This window comes from Ictalurus furcatus, chromosome 1 (genome assembly GCF_023375685.1).
Source record: "Ictalurus furcatus strain D&B chromosome 1, Billie_1.0, whole genome shotgun sequence".
NCBI classification, from domain to species: Eukaryota; Metazoa; Chordata; class Actinopteri; order Siluriformes; family Ictaluridae; genus Ictalurus; species Ictalurus furcatus.
Genome location: NC_071255.1, coordinates 34,860,275 through 34,877,689, shown reverse-complemented (window position 1 = coordinate 34,877,689; position 17,415 = coordinate 34,860,275). Strand labels below are relative to the sequence as shown.

The 17,415-nt window shown below is 43.5% G+C and overlaps 1 protein-coding gene across 6 annotated transcripts in view; it reads right to left on the bottom strand.

Moving 5' to 3' along the window:
* abi1a (abl-interactor 1a) overlaps nucleotides 1-17,415 on the bottom strand; it is a 51,167-nt gene that overhangs the window by 3,723 nt on the left and 30,029 nt on the right. The window contains exons 4-9 of one of the 6 annotated variants that reach the window (XM_053636948.1): nucleotides 12,824-12,927; nucleotides 12,261-12,398; nucleotides 9,606-9,706; nucleotides 8,731-8,796; nucleotides 3,521-3,715; nucleotides 798-878 (exon numbers count right to left, since the gene is read on the bottom strand). In XM_053636948.1, the coding sequence (XP_053492923.1) occupies nucleotides 798-878; nucleotides 3,521-3,715; nucleotides 8,731-8,796; nucleotides 9,606-9,706; nucleotides 12,261-12,398; nucleotides 12,824-12,927 (685 nt within the window). The remainder of the gene's footprint in view (nucleotides 1-797; nucleotides 879-3,520; nucleotides 3,716-8,730; nucleotides 8,797-9,605; nucleotides 9,707-12,260; nucleotides 12,399-12,823; nucleotides 12,928-17,415) is intronic. The other 5 variants (XM_053636964.1, XM_053636974.1, XM_053636956.1 and 2 more) reach the window with 5 other exon arrangements.

Genomic DNA, 17,415 nt, shown 5'->3' with positions numbered 1-17,415 from the left:
AAAGAGAGAGAGAGAGAGGGAGAGAGAGAGAGAGAGAGAGAGAGAGAGAGAGCAGTTCAGTTAAGCGAGCACTGAGACACGCCACTATGTTTACACTCTGCTCCAGAGTCAAGATTACTTCTAAATCTCACGCTCCGTTATCTTCAGTTATTCAGTCCCTCCAGGATTTTACGTTTGTAAAAATGAACGCGATCTCAAGCAAACGCCGAGATATTCGGACGAGCTCACGAGTTTTCAAAAAAGTACCGCAGATTTTCAGGAGATCCGGGCCGAGATGTGTCACGTGACGTCACGATGCGCAAAAAAAAGCACAAAAATCTCCACAAGTTGCGTCGCAAATTTAAAAAAAAAGAAGAAAAAAAACAAAAAAAAAAAACCCGCCGCAAAATCATTTTGGCCGCAACAATCAGACAAAAAACCCTCCGGAATCCGTTACGGACCGATTTCTAGTGGCTCGTAAAGAGGACAACACGGAGCTCGAAACAGTCATAGCTCCATCACGTTCTTCTTCAGCACATACACTAGCTCTCCATCGCTCAGCGTCAGACTCGGGTAGGGGGCGTGGCCTAAAGTCTGAAGGCGGAGTTGTACAGCAGAAGTGATGATGACGTAAAGTATTGGACGCAAATCCAAATGATCACTACAGTGCATCATCGCTACATTTGGGGTTTTGGTAGGGGGGAAGTGTGTAGGTTTTATTTCCAGCTGAACTATTTCTATCCACATGCTCCAGAGACATGCCAAAAACACACACACACACACACACACACAGAGCACTGGGGTTGTTCAGCACTTACTGTTTTCCTGCACCCGGGCCACAAAGCCGGTGAGGGGAATCTGTGGAATGAGCATGGGGGGAGGCGGGGGAGCAACAGACACTGTATACACACACACACACACACGTATACACACACACACACACACACACACACACACACACACACACACAAGAGGAGGAGGGCAGGAAATAAAAGGAAACGAGTGTATTAGGCTTGGTGAGAGAGAGGCTTGAAGGACACCCCTCCGTGCAGACGTGTTGATCCACGATGAAGGACTTCAGACACATTTGCGAGCGGATTAAAACATCCAAACTCCATTTACACCTTTAATTCTAATACAAACATAAATTTATTATTAAATAAACGATTTCATAAAGAACAATTCATAGAAACTATTCGGAAATATTATTTCATCATCATTATTATTCCCCCCATACACACTCGCACGCCCTGCACGTCATTACTCTTCTCCAGACTGTTCCCGGTTCTGTAGAAACCTTAAAGCCCGGCGTAAAAACCCGTCCGGATGATGTTCTCTGCGTTTCCTGAACACTCCTCTTCAGTTCTGTGTGGAATGGTGGACGGTAAACGACGCTTGGAGGAAAAGGCTCACACGCCGGCGGTTAATGCGGGAGTTTAACAGATGAACGCAGCGGAGGACAGGCAGCGAGACAGTACAGTACCGTAGAGCTGGGAGTCAGCGCTTTTCCACCCGCAAACGCGGCAGCACGTCTCGCCTAATTACCCACGAGCCCTGATTTCCACCACCGCGCGAGTCGTACAGTACTCCAGCACTTTGTCGTTTAGTTTAGTCCGAACATGTGGGAGGAGCTAAACATATTACAGGCCTCTGATTGGCCAGCATAATCGTCCTGATTTCATTTGATTTATATTTTACATTTCTTCGTCCGTATAAAGTTCTCTAAATGTCCATGTTCTCATCAGGTTGAACTTCCTGTTCACGTTGTTCACGCCCTACCCAGTGCCCGACATACGGAGTATGCTTTTTATAGTATTTTAAGATCGGGTAAAATCTGCGCTCGAACCTTTTTCTTTTCCCGAAGACTAAAGTATTGGCACCCTCGCCTGTGTCCGGGCGCACGCGAACTTCCACTGACTCGGCGTGACTCGTTCTCGGTAATCGTCATGAGAGAGAAACGACGGAAGCAGAACGTATTTTAACATCGAACGGGATACGCCTCTTCCCCTATTACTTGTATCAAAATATAAGATTTATAAACGATATCGATATGTCAGAAAAGGATATTATGACGGTATCGATGTGATCTCGTCGTTTCGCCCAGCTCTCGGCTCGATCCTCGATCACCACTAGAGAAACTCCTCCTACTTAAAATCACGTGATGGGGAGAACGACACACGCGCTTGGCCGTGATGCAAACAGTCCCGGGTTGGGATTTCTTACCTGCGCTGTTGAGTGGAAAAGATCTCGCTAGCTAGCGTCATCGCACCAGGCCTAGCTCGCGCTTGTCTTTCTGAAGCGTACCGCACGTACAAACTTGCCAAAGAGCGAGCTCAACGATTCAGCAAGTTCCTGAAGGAAACCGAGCAATAATCTGATGGCCCAGCTTCATTTTTAATGCGACATTTTAAAAAGTGAATCGGATTCCAATTTCGGTGATTAAATCTGACTGGAGAAAACCGCAGCGTTGGATTTCCTGCAGGTGACTGCAGAGTCGATGGAAGAGAAAATAAAAAATAAAAAATCGGCAAAAGATGGAAAAAAAAAAAAAAAAAAAAAGGCTGAGACTGCACTTCTGCGCCGGAGGAGTTCAATACGGGATTAATGAACGTCAGGAATATGCGAGCGCTGCACTATGTGAAAGCTGAACTCGGAGGATAGGACTGAATGTGTCCTAATACCGAATAAATTCCTCACAAGTTTCCCGCCAGATTCATCACCACATCCAGCTTTTCACGTTCAGGTGGTGCATAAGCTTGCATAAGTATTCACACCCCCGCTTGACCTTTCCCACATTTTGTAGTGTTACGACCTGCGAGGGACGTCTGAAATGGCCTTTCGGGTTTATACGTCATGAACGTACGCAAAATAATGTTAAATAACTGCATAAATGTTCGCTCCTGTTGCTGTGAACCTGCTGAATTAGTTCTGGAGCAAAACGTAGGAATATTTGTGACACAAACGCAGCACGCCTCATCACCCTGAGAACACCGTGGTGGTGGTGGTGGTGGTAGCGTCACGTTAACCGGTACTTTAAGGCTCTTTGGTTGCTTGTCTGAATAATCCCCTATTTTTACCGGACAGCCTCCTCTGGGCAGAGTTAGGGTTGTACCATAATCTATCGGTTTTTTCGTTTTTTTTTTTTTTAATAACGGATTTTGGAAGTAGTGGAAGTTTGCGTGCCGTGTCTCGAACATGTTTTGTTTTGCTCGCTCCTTGGTCTCGTGTTCTTATACACTTCAACTGAAACAACACTAACTGCGCACAGCTCAACTGATCATGTGACGTCTGACCGCACCAGAACTACATCTCCACCTGCACTTTTGAAAAGCTACTTTTCCAAACTACATTAATTCTCCTCCTACTCCAATAATAGGGTCCCTTGTTTGTGTAGATTCCATGAGATATCTTAATTAAGTTTCGCTTCCAGGTTGTAACAGGAAATGGGGAGTGAATATGTACGCAAGGGTAGGCGGAGCTAAGGATCCGATCCTCGGTGTTAATTAGAGCAGGTGTGTGTTATCTGTTGTACGTGTCTTACTTGAGTTGTGCGTAAAGGCGGCCGGAGCAGCACCGTTGACGTTAGTGTGCTGCAGAGGGAGCTGAGAGGAGAGAGACGGCGCGCGCCGGTACGTCCCCGTGGCTGAAACCGTGGACATTGACGACGTGGTGGAGTTGTGGCGGGACATCTGTCGCGATACCGTGCCGAACTGAGAGACGGGGGCTGGACCGAGCCCTGGGCGAGAGATCGTCACGGCCATCACCCAGAGAGAGAGAGAGAGAGAGAGAGAGAGAGAGAGAGAGAGAGAGAGAGAGGGAAAGAGAGGGAAAAAGAGAGAGGGAAAGAGAGAGACACAGAGAGACCCAGAAAATGAAAATCAGTTACACCCTTAACACCAAAAGGAGGATATTGGTTATATGTTATATGAATGGATTTAAGACGCCATGAACAAAGCTAAAGGGGAGAAAATGATCTGTAAGGAAAGGCACAGCAGGAAAATGTTACACTGTTATACAAAAGATTATAAAGATTATAAAGAGTCAGATGGAGAAATAAAAAGCAGAAACAACCCTGAGATTTCACTGTGAAAATATAAACTGAAACCGGCTTAAAAAACTGAAAAGTGGTCATTAGAGCAGATAATGAGGTGATTAAAGTGACAGATTAAACCATGCAGCGCTCGTATCACTCTCTCCATCTCAGCTCATCTCATCTCGCGCACTCAACATTAACCCTTCACTCGCCGTTCACTGCATTACAATTCCGTTCACAAATAAACAGGAAAGAGATGAAGACAGGAAGTAGTTAGGCTCCGGTCCAAGGTTTAAACATTGGCCTGCCTCGAGGTTTCTCCAGGGACTGCATGGCTTACGAGAGACTGAGTCACAAGGGCGTGTCAACACACACTCACAGCTCGATGTGAAACCACGCACACACTCGCACACACTCGCACACACTCGCACACACACACTCTCAGCTCGCTGTGAAACCACTCACACACACTCACACACACTCACAGCTCGATGTGAAACCTCTCACACACTCTCACACACTCTCTCAGCCTGATGTGAAACCACTCTCACACACTCTCAGCTCGATGTGAAACCACTCACACACTCTCACACACTCTCTCACACACTCTCTCACACACTCACACTCTCACACACACACACTCTCACACACACACACTCTCAGCCTGATGTGAAACCACTCTCACACACTCACCTCGATGTGAAACCAAACACACACTCTCACACACACTCTCAGCCTGATGTGAAACCACTCTCACACACTCACCTCGATGTGAAACCTCTCACACACTCTCACACACACTCTCAGCCTGATGTGAAACCACTCTCACACACTCACCTCGATGTGAAACCTCTCACACACTCTCACACACACTCTCAGCCTGATGTGAAACCACTCTCACACACACTCACACCTCGATGCGAAACCAAACACACATTGTTCAGCCGTGCTGAAAGAAACTGGATCCGGGCGACAGAGACCGACAGAGTTCCGTGTTATTTAAAAATACTCACATATCTTAATAACCCTGAGACAAGCCGAGCGCTCGCGTACGCGCACTTTCACAAACACGCCTAAACTACAGCCGCGTTACACACTCACCTACTTTCATTACAATTTAAACACAGCGGATATTATATTTTTAATAATCTGATCACCAGAAGAAACATGACGACTCGGTTACTCAAACGTGAATTAAACGTGGATTATGTGCGTCCAAAAGTCCAGATTACACATTTAAAAAGATTTCGAAATGTATCAGCTAATCTGACCCGTATGTTTAATGTACTGCCAGTTAATAGGGGGATTAAAATAAAATGGTCATCTGAAGCTTTTTTAAAAACAATGATCAGTGATTTACGCTAATAACGCTGTATCTAATGAAACATATCGCAAACTTTTTAAAAAATGAATAATAATCCAGTCTATGGATGATTAAAATATTAATTTAAAATTAAAAGAATGAAAATGTCTCATAAGGGAAAGACTTGAAATCGAACCTACACCCAATGACGATTGATATTTAGAGAAATTCCTCTGTAATACCCGTCTCGTTACTGACTGGAATGAAGACGTACGATTTCAGATTAAAAATTTCATTTTAATTCTGAACATACGAGAATAATGAGAGTATTTCCAGACTCCAGACTGGGAAAGTGACAGTATCTACAGTATATCTTAATGATACAGAAACGATCACGTATATGTCTAAGGAAACGAGCCTTTCAGGGATACATGATTGTGAAGTGGGTGGAGCTTAACGTGGCTAAGTTTCAGATAACGTGGTTTTCACAAGTGTACAAAAACCTGTAGCATGTTGCCGTAACGGGGACGCTTTTAAGACTTATTAAACACGCAAGCGAGCCAAATGAGCTCGTATTTGGTTGCCTGGAAACCTAACTGGCTAGGCTAGAGAGTGGTAGCTATGTACTGTAGTAATGTAGCAAAGCACCGCGAGCTAGTGTGCTAATGAAGTGCTTTAATACAGAATTCATCGCACGTGGAAGATATTCGAGGTTCGGGCCTGCGTCGCGCCTTTATTTCCTCTTGATGTTTAGGAGTAAGGTTATGGAAGAAACTGGAGAATTTATTTACTGTATAAAGGTTAAGAGTAGCTAGCTACAGCCACAAGATCGCATCGCGTCACGATGGCGCACGATGGCGCCTACTTGTAACTCGTTTCGTGTCCTACGCGAGACGTAAACAGATTCTACGTCCACTGCTGAGTTTTACGGTACGCGTAAAAACAGTCCGCTCGGAATCCGAACGAGACGTTCACGCGCGCCGCGCTATCGGAACGATATTAGCGGCGTGCGACGTTAAAACAATAATAAATAAATAAACCTCAGACCCACCCACCCCCGAGTCTCAAGGATAGAACGCGACTTCGCTTTTGATAAGATTATCCGTGTTGTAAACAACCTTGTGCGTGTTTATACAGATCGCCGTGTAGATACGTGTTCCTCGAAGGGCATTTCCTGTTTCCGATGCTCGATAACCGAGATGTTCGCTTCCCTCGTACGGAAGGGAAACAAACCCCCATGTCGTCCACAATAAACAACAGCAGGAGAGAGAGAGAGAGAGAGAGAGAGAGAGAGAGAGAGAGAGAGAGAGAAATGTAGAGCAGAAAGACGAGCACGGGGAAGACGAGGTGGGTCGATTATGTCCTCAGCGCCCCTTCGGAAGCTCTGGAACGCTCGCAGGGGACGTTTTCCACAGTTTTCGGCTCTCCTTTGTGAAGAACAGACCCACAGTTGGCACAGAGGAAGTGGGACGGCTGCTTCTTGTTTTCCACAACATTGAAGAGTTCTCTGTATCATAACTGCCTTTTTTTTTTTGGTCTTAATAACGTCAAGAGAAAGAAAGAACAGAAGCTTGTGAGGGAGCGACCGTTTTGTCGTTTATAGCTGCGAATACAGGAAATAAACGTGGCTCACAGACGTCCCACGCCGTTAAATCAAACCACAAATGAATAACGTCTTGCTTGTTAATAAAAGAAAAGTAGTAACCGGGAAACATCCACGGTGTAAGAGGAATAAAACACGTTCAGACGTGCTGTTAAAAGGTGAACGAATCAACTTCAGGGTTACGACCACAACCGCTCAATTGTTTATTATTTTACTAGAAGACCACGTACTTGTGTCTTATTCCTTAATTAGTAATCCTGGCCAATCAGAAGCCGGAATTCATTTCTTAACGGCTTTAAATGATCCTGCACTTTGAAGAATTTTCACCGCAGTAATAATAAAGAAAAAAAAAATCCCCCTTAAACTCCGAGCACCTGTTCGGGAACTCGGGGCGACATGGCTGCTCACAGTAAGACTCCTTACCTTAAAACGAAGAGCACGATCGTATATACTAGACATACCGTTCGCTGCTTTGCGGGAAATATACCTCACGTCACAGTTGGCTAAGAAAAAGACGAACACAGAGGCATTCCCAACTTGTAGCTCAAACGCACGGAGGTGGAAAACCACGTAGCTCGGAGTTCCGGCTTTCCACTTCCGGGGTGAGCCGAATGCAACGTTGGTCTTGTACAGAATCAGGAGATTTACATCACAAACATTCTGTCGTCGTCGTCGTCGTCGTGCAGTGTTGGAAATCTAGACGTATACCCACCACCACTGGTTTAAAATATCCGCCACCATTATCACCTCCACCACCACCTCCACCTCCACCTCCCGTAGGGTCTAAAAGTCCACGCCAGAGAACTGCTTATATTCCCTTCAGCAATTAATACAACCGTTTCCAAATGATATGTCTCAAATTCAAATAATATTCCTCATAAAATAAGGGATTAAAAAAACATGCATTTACATTTAACGAGGAAGATAATGAATCCACGTTAAGGTGCAATGGATTTTTTATTTTTATTTTTTAAAGTATCTTATGTGTACAAATAACCCGGAAAAAGCCGCTCGGAAAACGGACTTCTGGTCTGTCGGTCATTTTACAGACACTACACAGACCACCTAAGATTCTGGGGGCGGAGCTTCGTGACTTCGTTAGAATAAACGTACCTAACGCGCCTTTAACGTCGGATTACAGCTATTAACACGAGCGAGCATGCTTTACTGATTACATAACATGTACAGTACAGCAGCTTTACCATTGAAAAACAACGAAGCAAATCATATGCGAAAACAGATGTTTCTAGACTTTTTTAGTTTCATACGAAGACTTTAATATTAGGCGACGTTTAGTCTCGGGTTTAAATAATTATCAAACGATGACATCATAAAAGTCATCATAATAAAATAATTAATCAGTCAGGTATCAGGCCTGTTCATTTTACAGAAAATTATTAATTTTATATATATATATATATATATATATATATATATATATATATATATATATATATATATATTTAAAAAATACATACTAATTAAATGAAACAAAAATATTATACGACCTCGTTCCATGTTCGTTTTTTTTTGCAAAATTGCGTGAAAGCAAATACTAGGTAAGAAAGAAAGAGTAAGAACGTTCTAATTTGCATAAAATCCTAACAATAAATAATAAATTTACATTTCTATGTTTTGCTGTGTTCATTTATTTTATTTTTAAAATCTTTCATTTTAAGATGATAGAATATAACAGTTCTTGGTTGTGGGGAGACTTTTAAACCCTAATTTACTTATATGAAGTACACACACACACACACACACACACACACACACACACACACACACACACACACGGCTGAGATGTCTCACCTATAGCCATTGGGGCCCCAAACATGGGTGGAGGCGGAGGTGGGGGCGGAGCAAACATTGAAGGAACTGTAATGAATACAGCACAACCACATGAAATGACACTGATACACACACACAGAGTTACTCAGCTGCAACAATGAAGGGAGTTTCCATGGTTCTGTTCTCTCCCCCTCCGTCACACTGCACTTCTTTTCTCCTCCCTCTGTACACTATTCTGTGCATCACTCACTCTTCCAATTTTATTTCCTCCATCCTCCAGCATGCTGTGCCTAGATACCCCCCTACAACCCCCCCCACCCCACCCCCATGTCTGTCTGTTCACCTGCTTTCCTCCTACCAACATCTCTTACACACTCAAACAGGCCACTCAGGCTGCGAGAGGGAGACAAACACGGCATTAATCATTAACACCTGTACAGACAGAGTGGATGTTTTAGTATTCGCTCTCGTCTCTGGTGATCTGTGTGTTTTCTGTATCTCATAAACGGGTATGAAAGGGTTAAGAACACCTGCTGGAGGGGGAGAGAGAGCACATTAAACTGATTAAACATGGACTTTGGTCTCAGCTCATAACTCTCTCTCTCACACACACACACACACACACACACACAGCAAATACTGATAACACTCTGCTGTTTGGTCAGAGTGAATTTTTCCCCAAGTATCCTGTTTCTAACTGAAGTTTGATTTAATGACCCGAACTGAAGACAAAAGGCAGAATAAAGGCTGGAATGGGTAAAAGGAGCTCTTTAAGGATACAGACACTCTCACTATGAAATGAAACAAGGTGACGGTTGTATACGTGTTTGACCTAGAGGTTCAGTGTGATGATATTAAGGAGAGAAGGAAGTGGAAAGGAGGAGAATGAGCTGTACCTGGGCCAGAGTTAGGGATGGAGGGAGTGGGCACGGCGATGGGAATGCCAATACTGCTGCCTCCGCTGTTCTCACGACTGCCACTACCCCCACTGCTACCACTGCAGAGAGAGAGAGAGAGAGATTATTAATTCTCCTTTCTTATCTATACTGAAGCTTTGGCAATATTGTATGTAAACTATCCTGCCAATAAAGTACTTTGATTGGAAAATTGAAATTGAATTGAGAGAGACAGATAGAGAGAGAGAGAAAGAGAGAGAGAGAAGGAGACTGACTGGACAAGAGACAGACAGAGAGCGAGAAATAGAGATGGAGGGGAAAGAGAGAGAGACAGAAAAAGAAAGAGAAAAAGGGGGTGTGAGAGCGAGAGAGAGAGACAGAAATAGAGAAAGTGAAAAAGGGGGTGTGAGAGCGAGAGCGAGAGAGGGAGTCAGAAATAGAGAAAAAGAAAAAATGGGTGTGAGAGCGAGAGAGAGAGAAAGAGAAAGACAGAAATAGAGAAAGAGAAAAAGGGGGTGTGAGAGCGAGAGAGACAGAAATAGAGAAAGAGAAAAAGGGGGTGTGAGAGCGAGAGAGAGAGACAGAAATAGAGAAAGAGAAAAAGGGGGTGTGAGAGCGAGAGAGAGAGAGAGAGGCAGAAATAGAGAAAGAGAAAAAGGGGGTGAGAGCGCGAACGAGAGAGAGAGACAGAAATAGAGAAAGAGAAAAAGGGGGTGAGAGCACGAACGAGAGAGAGACAGAAATAGAGAAAGAGAAAAGGGGGGTGTGAGAGCGAGAGAGAGAGAGGCAGAAATAGAGAAAGAGAAAAAGGGGGTGTGAGAGCGAGAGAGAGAGAGGCAGAAATAGAGAAAGAGAAAGAGAAAAAGGGGGTGAGTGCGAACGAGAGAGAGACAGAAATAGAGAAAGAGAAAAAGGGGGTGAGAGCGAGAGAGAGAGAGACAGAAATAGAGAAAGAGAAAAAGGGGGTGAGAGTGAGAGAGAGAGAGGCAGAAATAGAGAAAGAGAAAAAGGGGGTGAGAGAGCGAGAGCATGAGGAGAGAGAGAGAGAGCGAGAGAGAGAGTAAATGATAAAAAGACGTGTTTAAGAAGAGGCATGTCTTTCTGCCCCGGACATCCTCTCATTTCTCTGTTTTCTCATAAAGATGTTTGTGAGAAACAGGACCGCAGTTTTCCCTCTGATTTTTTGAGAAATTCTTCCCATTACCATGGCAACCTGACAAGAGAGGAATGTCTTTTGATGGATATTTGTCTCCATATTTCCACGATCTGGCTTCTCAACCGTGCAAAAATGTCGTGTAAGAATTCAATCATAATGAGATGCATCGCGTCACAGCAAAAGCCGCATTATGGTCAAAATGAAACCGTAGTGAATCGTGTGTAATCTGAAATGAAATCTGAGGTTTACATGCCTGGTAAGAGCTTCTGGCCAATCACAGAGCAGCTTTAAATCGTTTCTGTTCTAAAGTGCAAAACTGTCATACGGTACAGCAATAAAAAGGGGGGAGGGGGGGATCTGGGGAAAAAACAATCAAACAAAAACTAGAAGTTAAGTTTTGCAACATAGTATTAGAAAAAAATATATATTTTCTACTTTTTACCCATAACCCTAACCTCGACATCATCTAGAAAAACATTAGAGACACATTTCCTGACAAAACTCACCACAAACTATGCAGCACCATGACACCACCCAGGATATAGTGGGTTACACCCTAACTGTGCTCCATCCCTGCTATTATTATTATTATTATTATTATTATTATTATTATTCCTGTTAATGAGTTTATTACACTTGTACTTTTAAACTCTATCCATGATGCTTTGGCTGTACATTATGCAGTTATGCTAATCACACTCTCCTGCCATGAAAGAGAAAGGATAAGAGAGTTATACAGTGAAAGCATCGAGGTGACGCTGCAGCATTCGCTCCTATTCATTCATGCATTTATCCAAACAGCCAATCACGTGGCAGCAGCGCCATGCATAAACTCGCACAGACACGAGCGGTCATAACCACGCTCTACAACCGTGGTGAGCAGAAAAGCATCTGGAAACACATGGAAACTTCGAGGAGGATGGGCTACGATAGCGGGAGACCAAATCGAGTTGCACTCCTGTCTGCCAAGAACAAGAATCATGGGTACTGTGCGTACACCATCGGCACTTTATGGTGGAAATCCAAGGAACTGGTCCTTTTATAGTGGAAAAGGTACTGGAGGACGGAGTTCAAATCAACAGATCCGAGTCACTTTCCAATTACTTACCAAATACGGTGCATTTATACCTTCCTCGGCCAGCACTCGGATGTTTTCGCTAATGAGGCGACTTAAATCAGGCATATTTGTCCACTAACACACCCACACTTAAGTGAGAATGACGGTGTACATACAGGATCTGTCAGAGTAGTTATAACTCAGGGAAACGAAGAAGACGCTCTTCTAAGCTTAGACATGAGCCATGACATGAATGGAGGGGAGAAATCCGACAAAAACATCCCGCCTGCGACTTTAAAACAAATGGAATCATTCTCACGGACTTTTTTTTTTTTGGGTAATCCACACCACTCCTGAGATATTAACGATAGACTAGAATTTCTAAATACCATGAGGCGATGCTGCGTGTGTGTGTGTGTGTGTGTGTGTGTGTGTGTGTTACCTGTGGGTTCTTGGTCTTTGGCTGAGCGAGGCCGTGCGTCCTGGGCTGTGCGTCCCGAGGCGAGCGGGGCTGGTCATGTAGTCGTTAGGCACTGTGGGAGGTTTTACTGGCTCAAGAGTTTTATACGAAGTGTTACGCCTGAGAGAGGGAGCGAGCGAGAAAAAGAGAAGGAAATTATTTATTAGATAAATCTATGAAATTCTTAGATATTTTGTCAATCACATACGGTATCTAACATCTCCGGTACTTCGGAGTTGAAGAAAAAAAGTTGAGGAACACCTGAGAGGTGAGGGACTAAGTGTAAATCTGGATGAAAATCTTACAATAAATAATACAATCATCACAGATTTTGTCTACCATTAATTACACTTAATCCCATATAATATAACTAGAAATGGATAAAAAAAAAATGACATTGATGAGTAATAAATGAAAAAAAAGTTGGTGTACAAGTTGTTGTATAAAACGTGTTGTTCGAGCAAAACGATCCACTTCAGTCTCCATCTTCTTATTTCTCTATAACATCGTGTTGGGTTTCTTTCCGTTCATAAACTGCTACTTACCCCAGAGTGCCACGCCCTGCCATGGGCGGACTGGGTGGCTTCTGTGTCGGCGGATTGGTCCTCGATAGCGTTCCTCCTCTGACTGATTGGTTGTTTCCATGTTGCTGATTGGGCGAGAGTTAAAAACAGCATGAGTGCTTGTTTGATCAGATGTTCACAGACGAACTGTAAACAAGGACAACAGAACAATGGGGCAAATGTTGAGCTTCCCAGACCTGACTATGAAAAACCGGCTGTAGATATCTCCCGGCTTTCTAATCCTGGATCAAAAAAAGTCTAGAAGATGGACAATCTTGTTTTAGCACACCACACTCGCTTCATAAAAGGCCTGAGAATCACCTGACCAGGTGAACTGGGTGTTACAGTGGCTAAAACACACACATTTGCAGTGTATGTTATGACTAGGATGAAATATTCGACATGCATCATGTTACTGATGCTGGATCGGCAATCCTATTTTTCATTAGGATGCTATTGTGCGATGTTCGATAAATAACTGGCACTGTTCAAGGCTCTATGAAAGCAGTCATTGAGTCTGGGAAACCCACACAGCCTACAAAAGGGTCATTTTAACTACATGTGCAGGAGCTAATTTGTGTTAAGACGGAGAGTCGCATAGGGGTGGGCGATACGGCGTAAACGAGACACTAAAGTTAACAAGACTGGATTTGTCGGCACTGCTCTCTCACCAATCAGCTGTAAATCCGATCAACATGGTCTCGGATTTTCACTTTCACGACGTCATACACCCTTAACAATGACAACACCGCTCGGTTATATCGCCCAGCCCTGTTATGTGGACCACGTGACATTAGGGGGAATTAAATTGAACTACAAGGGAGACGGGGGTTGAGGGTAAAGCGGGTGATCAATAACAAACTACAGCAGGATTGGGGCACTTGATAAAAGAGGACTTACCTTGGCTTTTAGCCACTAATGCAGGCATGAGAAAGAGAGAAAGAGAAAAATATAAGAGGAGGCAGAACGAAAAAGAGACAGAGGAGCAGGTCAGAAATTACTTATACCAATACTGTTTTTCAACCTCTAGATAAATGGGGATGGGTGCTAAAAGATTACTGCTCTGCAGTTCGGTACTTTTCCTGCTGTAAAAAAAAAACAAACAAAAAAACAGTAGTGTTAAACTACTGGATGTACGGATAAGGAATGACCCCATCTCTGGTAGTTAACACAAGCTACTTGTGGAAAAACAGAGCGAGTGCAATTGCTTCACTGCCTGTGTCGACTTGACTCTCGTCCAATTAACTTGAGATTCAACTTGGACTTGACACTAAGGGACCTAAGACTTAGTGATCAAAGATTTTGACACTGGGGTAAGTGATGTGAGAGTTGACTTTTAAGTGATTTGCATGTAGGGGAGACTTGAGACAGGACTTGGATTTGAGGGTAAAAGTGACTTGAGACAGGACTTGGATTTGAGGGTAAAAATGACTTGAGACTCGACTTGGATTTGAGGGTAAAAGTGACTTGAGACAGGACTTGGATTTGAGGGTAAAAGTGACTTGAGACAGGACTTGGATTTGAGGGTAAAAGTGACTTGAGACAAGACTTGGATTTGAGGGTAAAAGTGACTTGAGACTCGACTTGGATTCGAGGGTAAAAGTGACTTGCCACTTGGTGTCGTGTGGTAAGTGACAGGACTATACCATTAACACTAGTTGTAAATCAACTGAAGAGTTGAACCAGGTTCGCTGAAAGCAGGGTACATGGCTACAAATGCTACAAATTATTCTGTCGCTGTTGTTTTTAGATAATTGTTAAAAACCAGTGGCAGATTTTCATACCCCATTGCCCTGAGCTAGCTGTGAGTTTTGTTTTCCTAGCAGCAGTTGTAACTTTTAAGGCTTATCTGTTTTTAATCAAAGTCTTGGAGAACCTTAGACAAGTGAAACAACTGAATATGTGGAAGACTTCTTTAATGTCAATTAATATTAGAGGCCTTTATTTGGAAATATATAGAAATAACTACTTTGTTGAAAAAGAAAAGTGATTACTGCTTGGCCATTTATCTACCAAGGACAAGCCTCAGAGGACAAGTCCCAAGCCTTCTTTTAATGTTTATGGTCACATATGCAAAGGAAGTAAATTCATAGAGAAAATAAAATAAAAGCAAGGAGTAAAATTCTTGTTTCCTACACTAAAAACTATTTGTCCAATGATCCCTAGTGGCAGTGTTGAGCTTCGGCCCTTTCAACATGCCAAATCCTATCCTTAGCACCCGCCCAACAACATACTAATCTTTCTTACTCCAAATGCAATTCTAAGGTAAGCCAAGACCTTACTGTAGGGAGTAACAAAAAAAAAAAGATTAAAATGATCATGACAACCAGAGAATCCAGTGCTGAGTCAATAATGCATGCTCTAATGTGGGCAATGAGGTAACTGTGATGGAAGAAAACAACATTATTCATTCATTCATACTGGAGTAAAAGCACTTCAACTAATAGCTGATGTTACCTGGTTTCACAGAAGCTCAAATGGTCATAAGGAAAGTAAATAGCCTTGTTGAGGTTTAGGGCTTTGTGTACGAGTGAAATATGAACAAAGGATTACAGCACGATCTGACTCTGTTGTGTAATATTGATTGGAAACAAGTGAGGAAATGAGTGAGGCTCCAGATGTAGAGGACAAATGACTGATTGGCCATCTCCGGTGTGTAGGAAGGTGAAATATACAAAAAAAAAATATATATATTGACTGGCTGGGTGTAAAGGGAAAAATCAGCAGTTAAGGTTTATGCAAGTGATTAGAGTTTAAATGCCAGGATAGAGGATTGCATCGGGAATGGGGTTCTGTCGGACTCCATTCCGAGGGCGGGAGAGGACAAACAGATATGAAAATTGTGAGACGAAGAAAGGCCATGTTGATTAACATGGGAGCGTGTTGGACATGGTACGGTGATCGTTCAGTGCGGAAAATTGGGCTTTCCTCATTCAATCATGTATTAATTCATCTTCTGGAACCTGGTCTAAGTCGGTGTTGTACTTTGGAAGATAGAAACATCCAAGTCCAACTACAATAACACATATGGGCACAAGAAAGAACAGCAGTAGGAGCTGGAGGGACTCCTCGAATGTTCTACAGGAGTGGGCATGACCTATCAAGAATGTCTGTGGGAGAAGGCCAGATTGATCAGAAGCATCTGTAGTAGCAGGAGGGATTGGTCAGGAATATCTGCTGGAATGGACAGGATTCGTCAGGAACGTTTGCAGGAGTGGGCGGGATTGGCCAGGAACGTCTGCAGGAATGGACAGGATTCTTCAGGAACGTCTGCAGGAGCGGGCGGGATTGGCCAGGAACGTCTGCAGGAGCGGGCGGGATTGGCCAGGAACGTCTGCAGGAATGGACGGGATTCTTCAGGAACGTCTGCAGGAGCGGGCGGGATTGGCCAGGAACGTCTGCAGGAGCGGGCGGGATTGGCCAGGAACGTCTGCAGGAGCGGGCGGGATTGGTCAGAATTCATTTTGGAGTTCAGTTCAAGCTGATTTCTGATGTACTTGTAAATCACTCTAGGATAATGGGGCCTGCCAAATGAAGTTTGTATGAAAATAATGTGTACGGGTACAAACAAAAATAGCAGCGGGAACTGGAGAGATTGGTCAATCTTTCAACAGGAGCAGGCAGAACTGGTCAAAATTCTTTTGGCAGCTTGTACTTGTAAGTCACTCTGTAAGAGTATCAAATGAGTAAACGTAAATGTAGTGAAACCTGCCCTAACATGTGTGAGGCTCTATTTAGACTGGGGTAAAACCAGACCAGTCACTTCTACCAACTTGGCTGCAAACATATGGGAACGTGTGGGATGAAGCAAGCCGAGAGTTAGTGTTTAAATGACGTGTAAATGGAAGAAATATTTTTCTTCCAACACCCAACATCACAGAGTAAAGGCACAGCGGAAAATGTAACACTTATCTCCACCAAAGACATCCTTTAGAAAGCACAGCTTCTCTGCATTTCCAAAGCAGTTGACTGGATTAATCTTCAGCTGACTAGCAACGAAAAACTCAGCAGTAACAGAGTGAACCCTCAGTGGGCGAGCGAGTTTGGCCTGACTAAAGATGCTTTAATCCTCCAATGTGATGAGTCAGGCTTTGGTGGAATGTCTGCAGGCTGTATAGAGTTTGAAACTCGTTTCAGAGGAAAGAGAGAGCCAGAAAAACGCCTCTGCCGGAGGACAAGAGAGAACTACTGCAGCGTATTTTCCCACACCACTCTCTGAGTTCAGGAGGCATATGTGAAGGAGAAAAATGAGACCGAGATGAGTGAGGTATTGTGTCAAAATCAATGCACTCATATGCCGAGATCTTCACGAGGTGTCTGACTCATGCGCCTTACTAGCAATTAAAGTTTGAGAGGAAACCCCAACTAACACTGAACACCATGACTTGTAACACATTTTGAAAGGAAGGTGGCCTTTTCAACTTCCTTCTGCAAATGTGTTGCATCTTGCTTGTAAATGGATGAAACTAGTGGATTTTAAAGCAACAATTTAACAACCACTGTGGCTAATCAGGAAGTTTGATTTCAACCACATGTAATACACCATTACTGTAGTGGAACAGACCTGATAACAG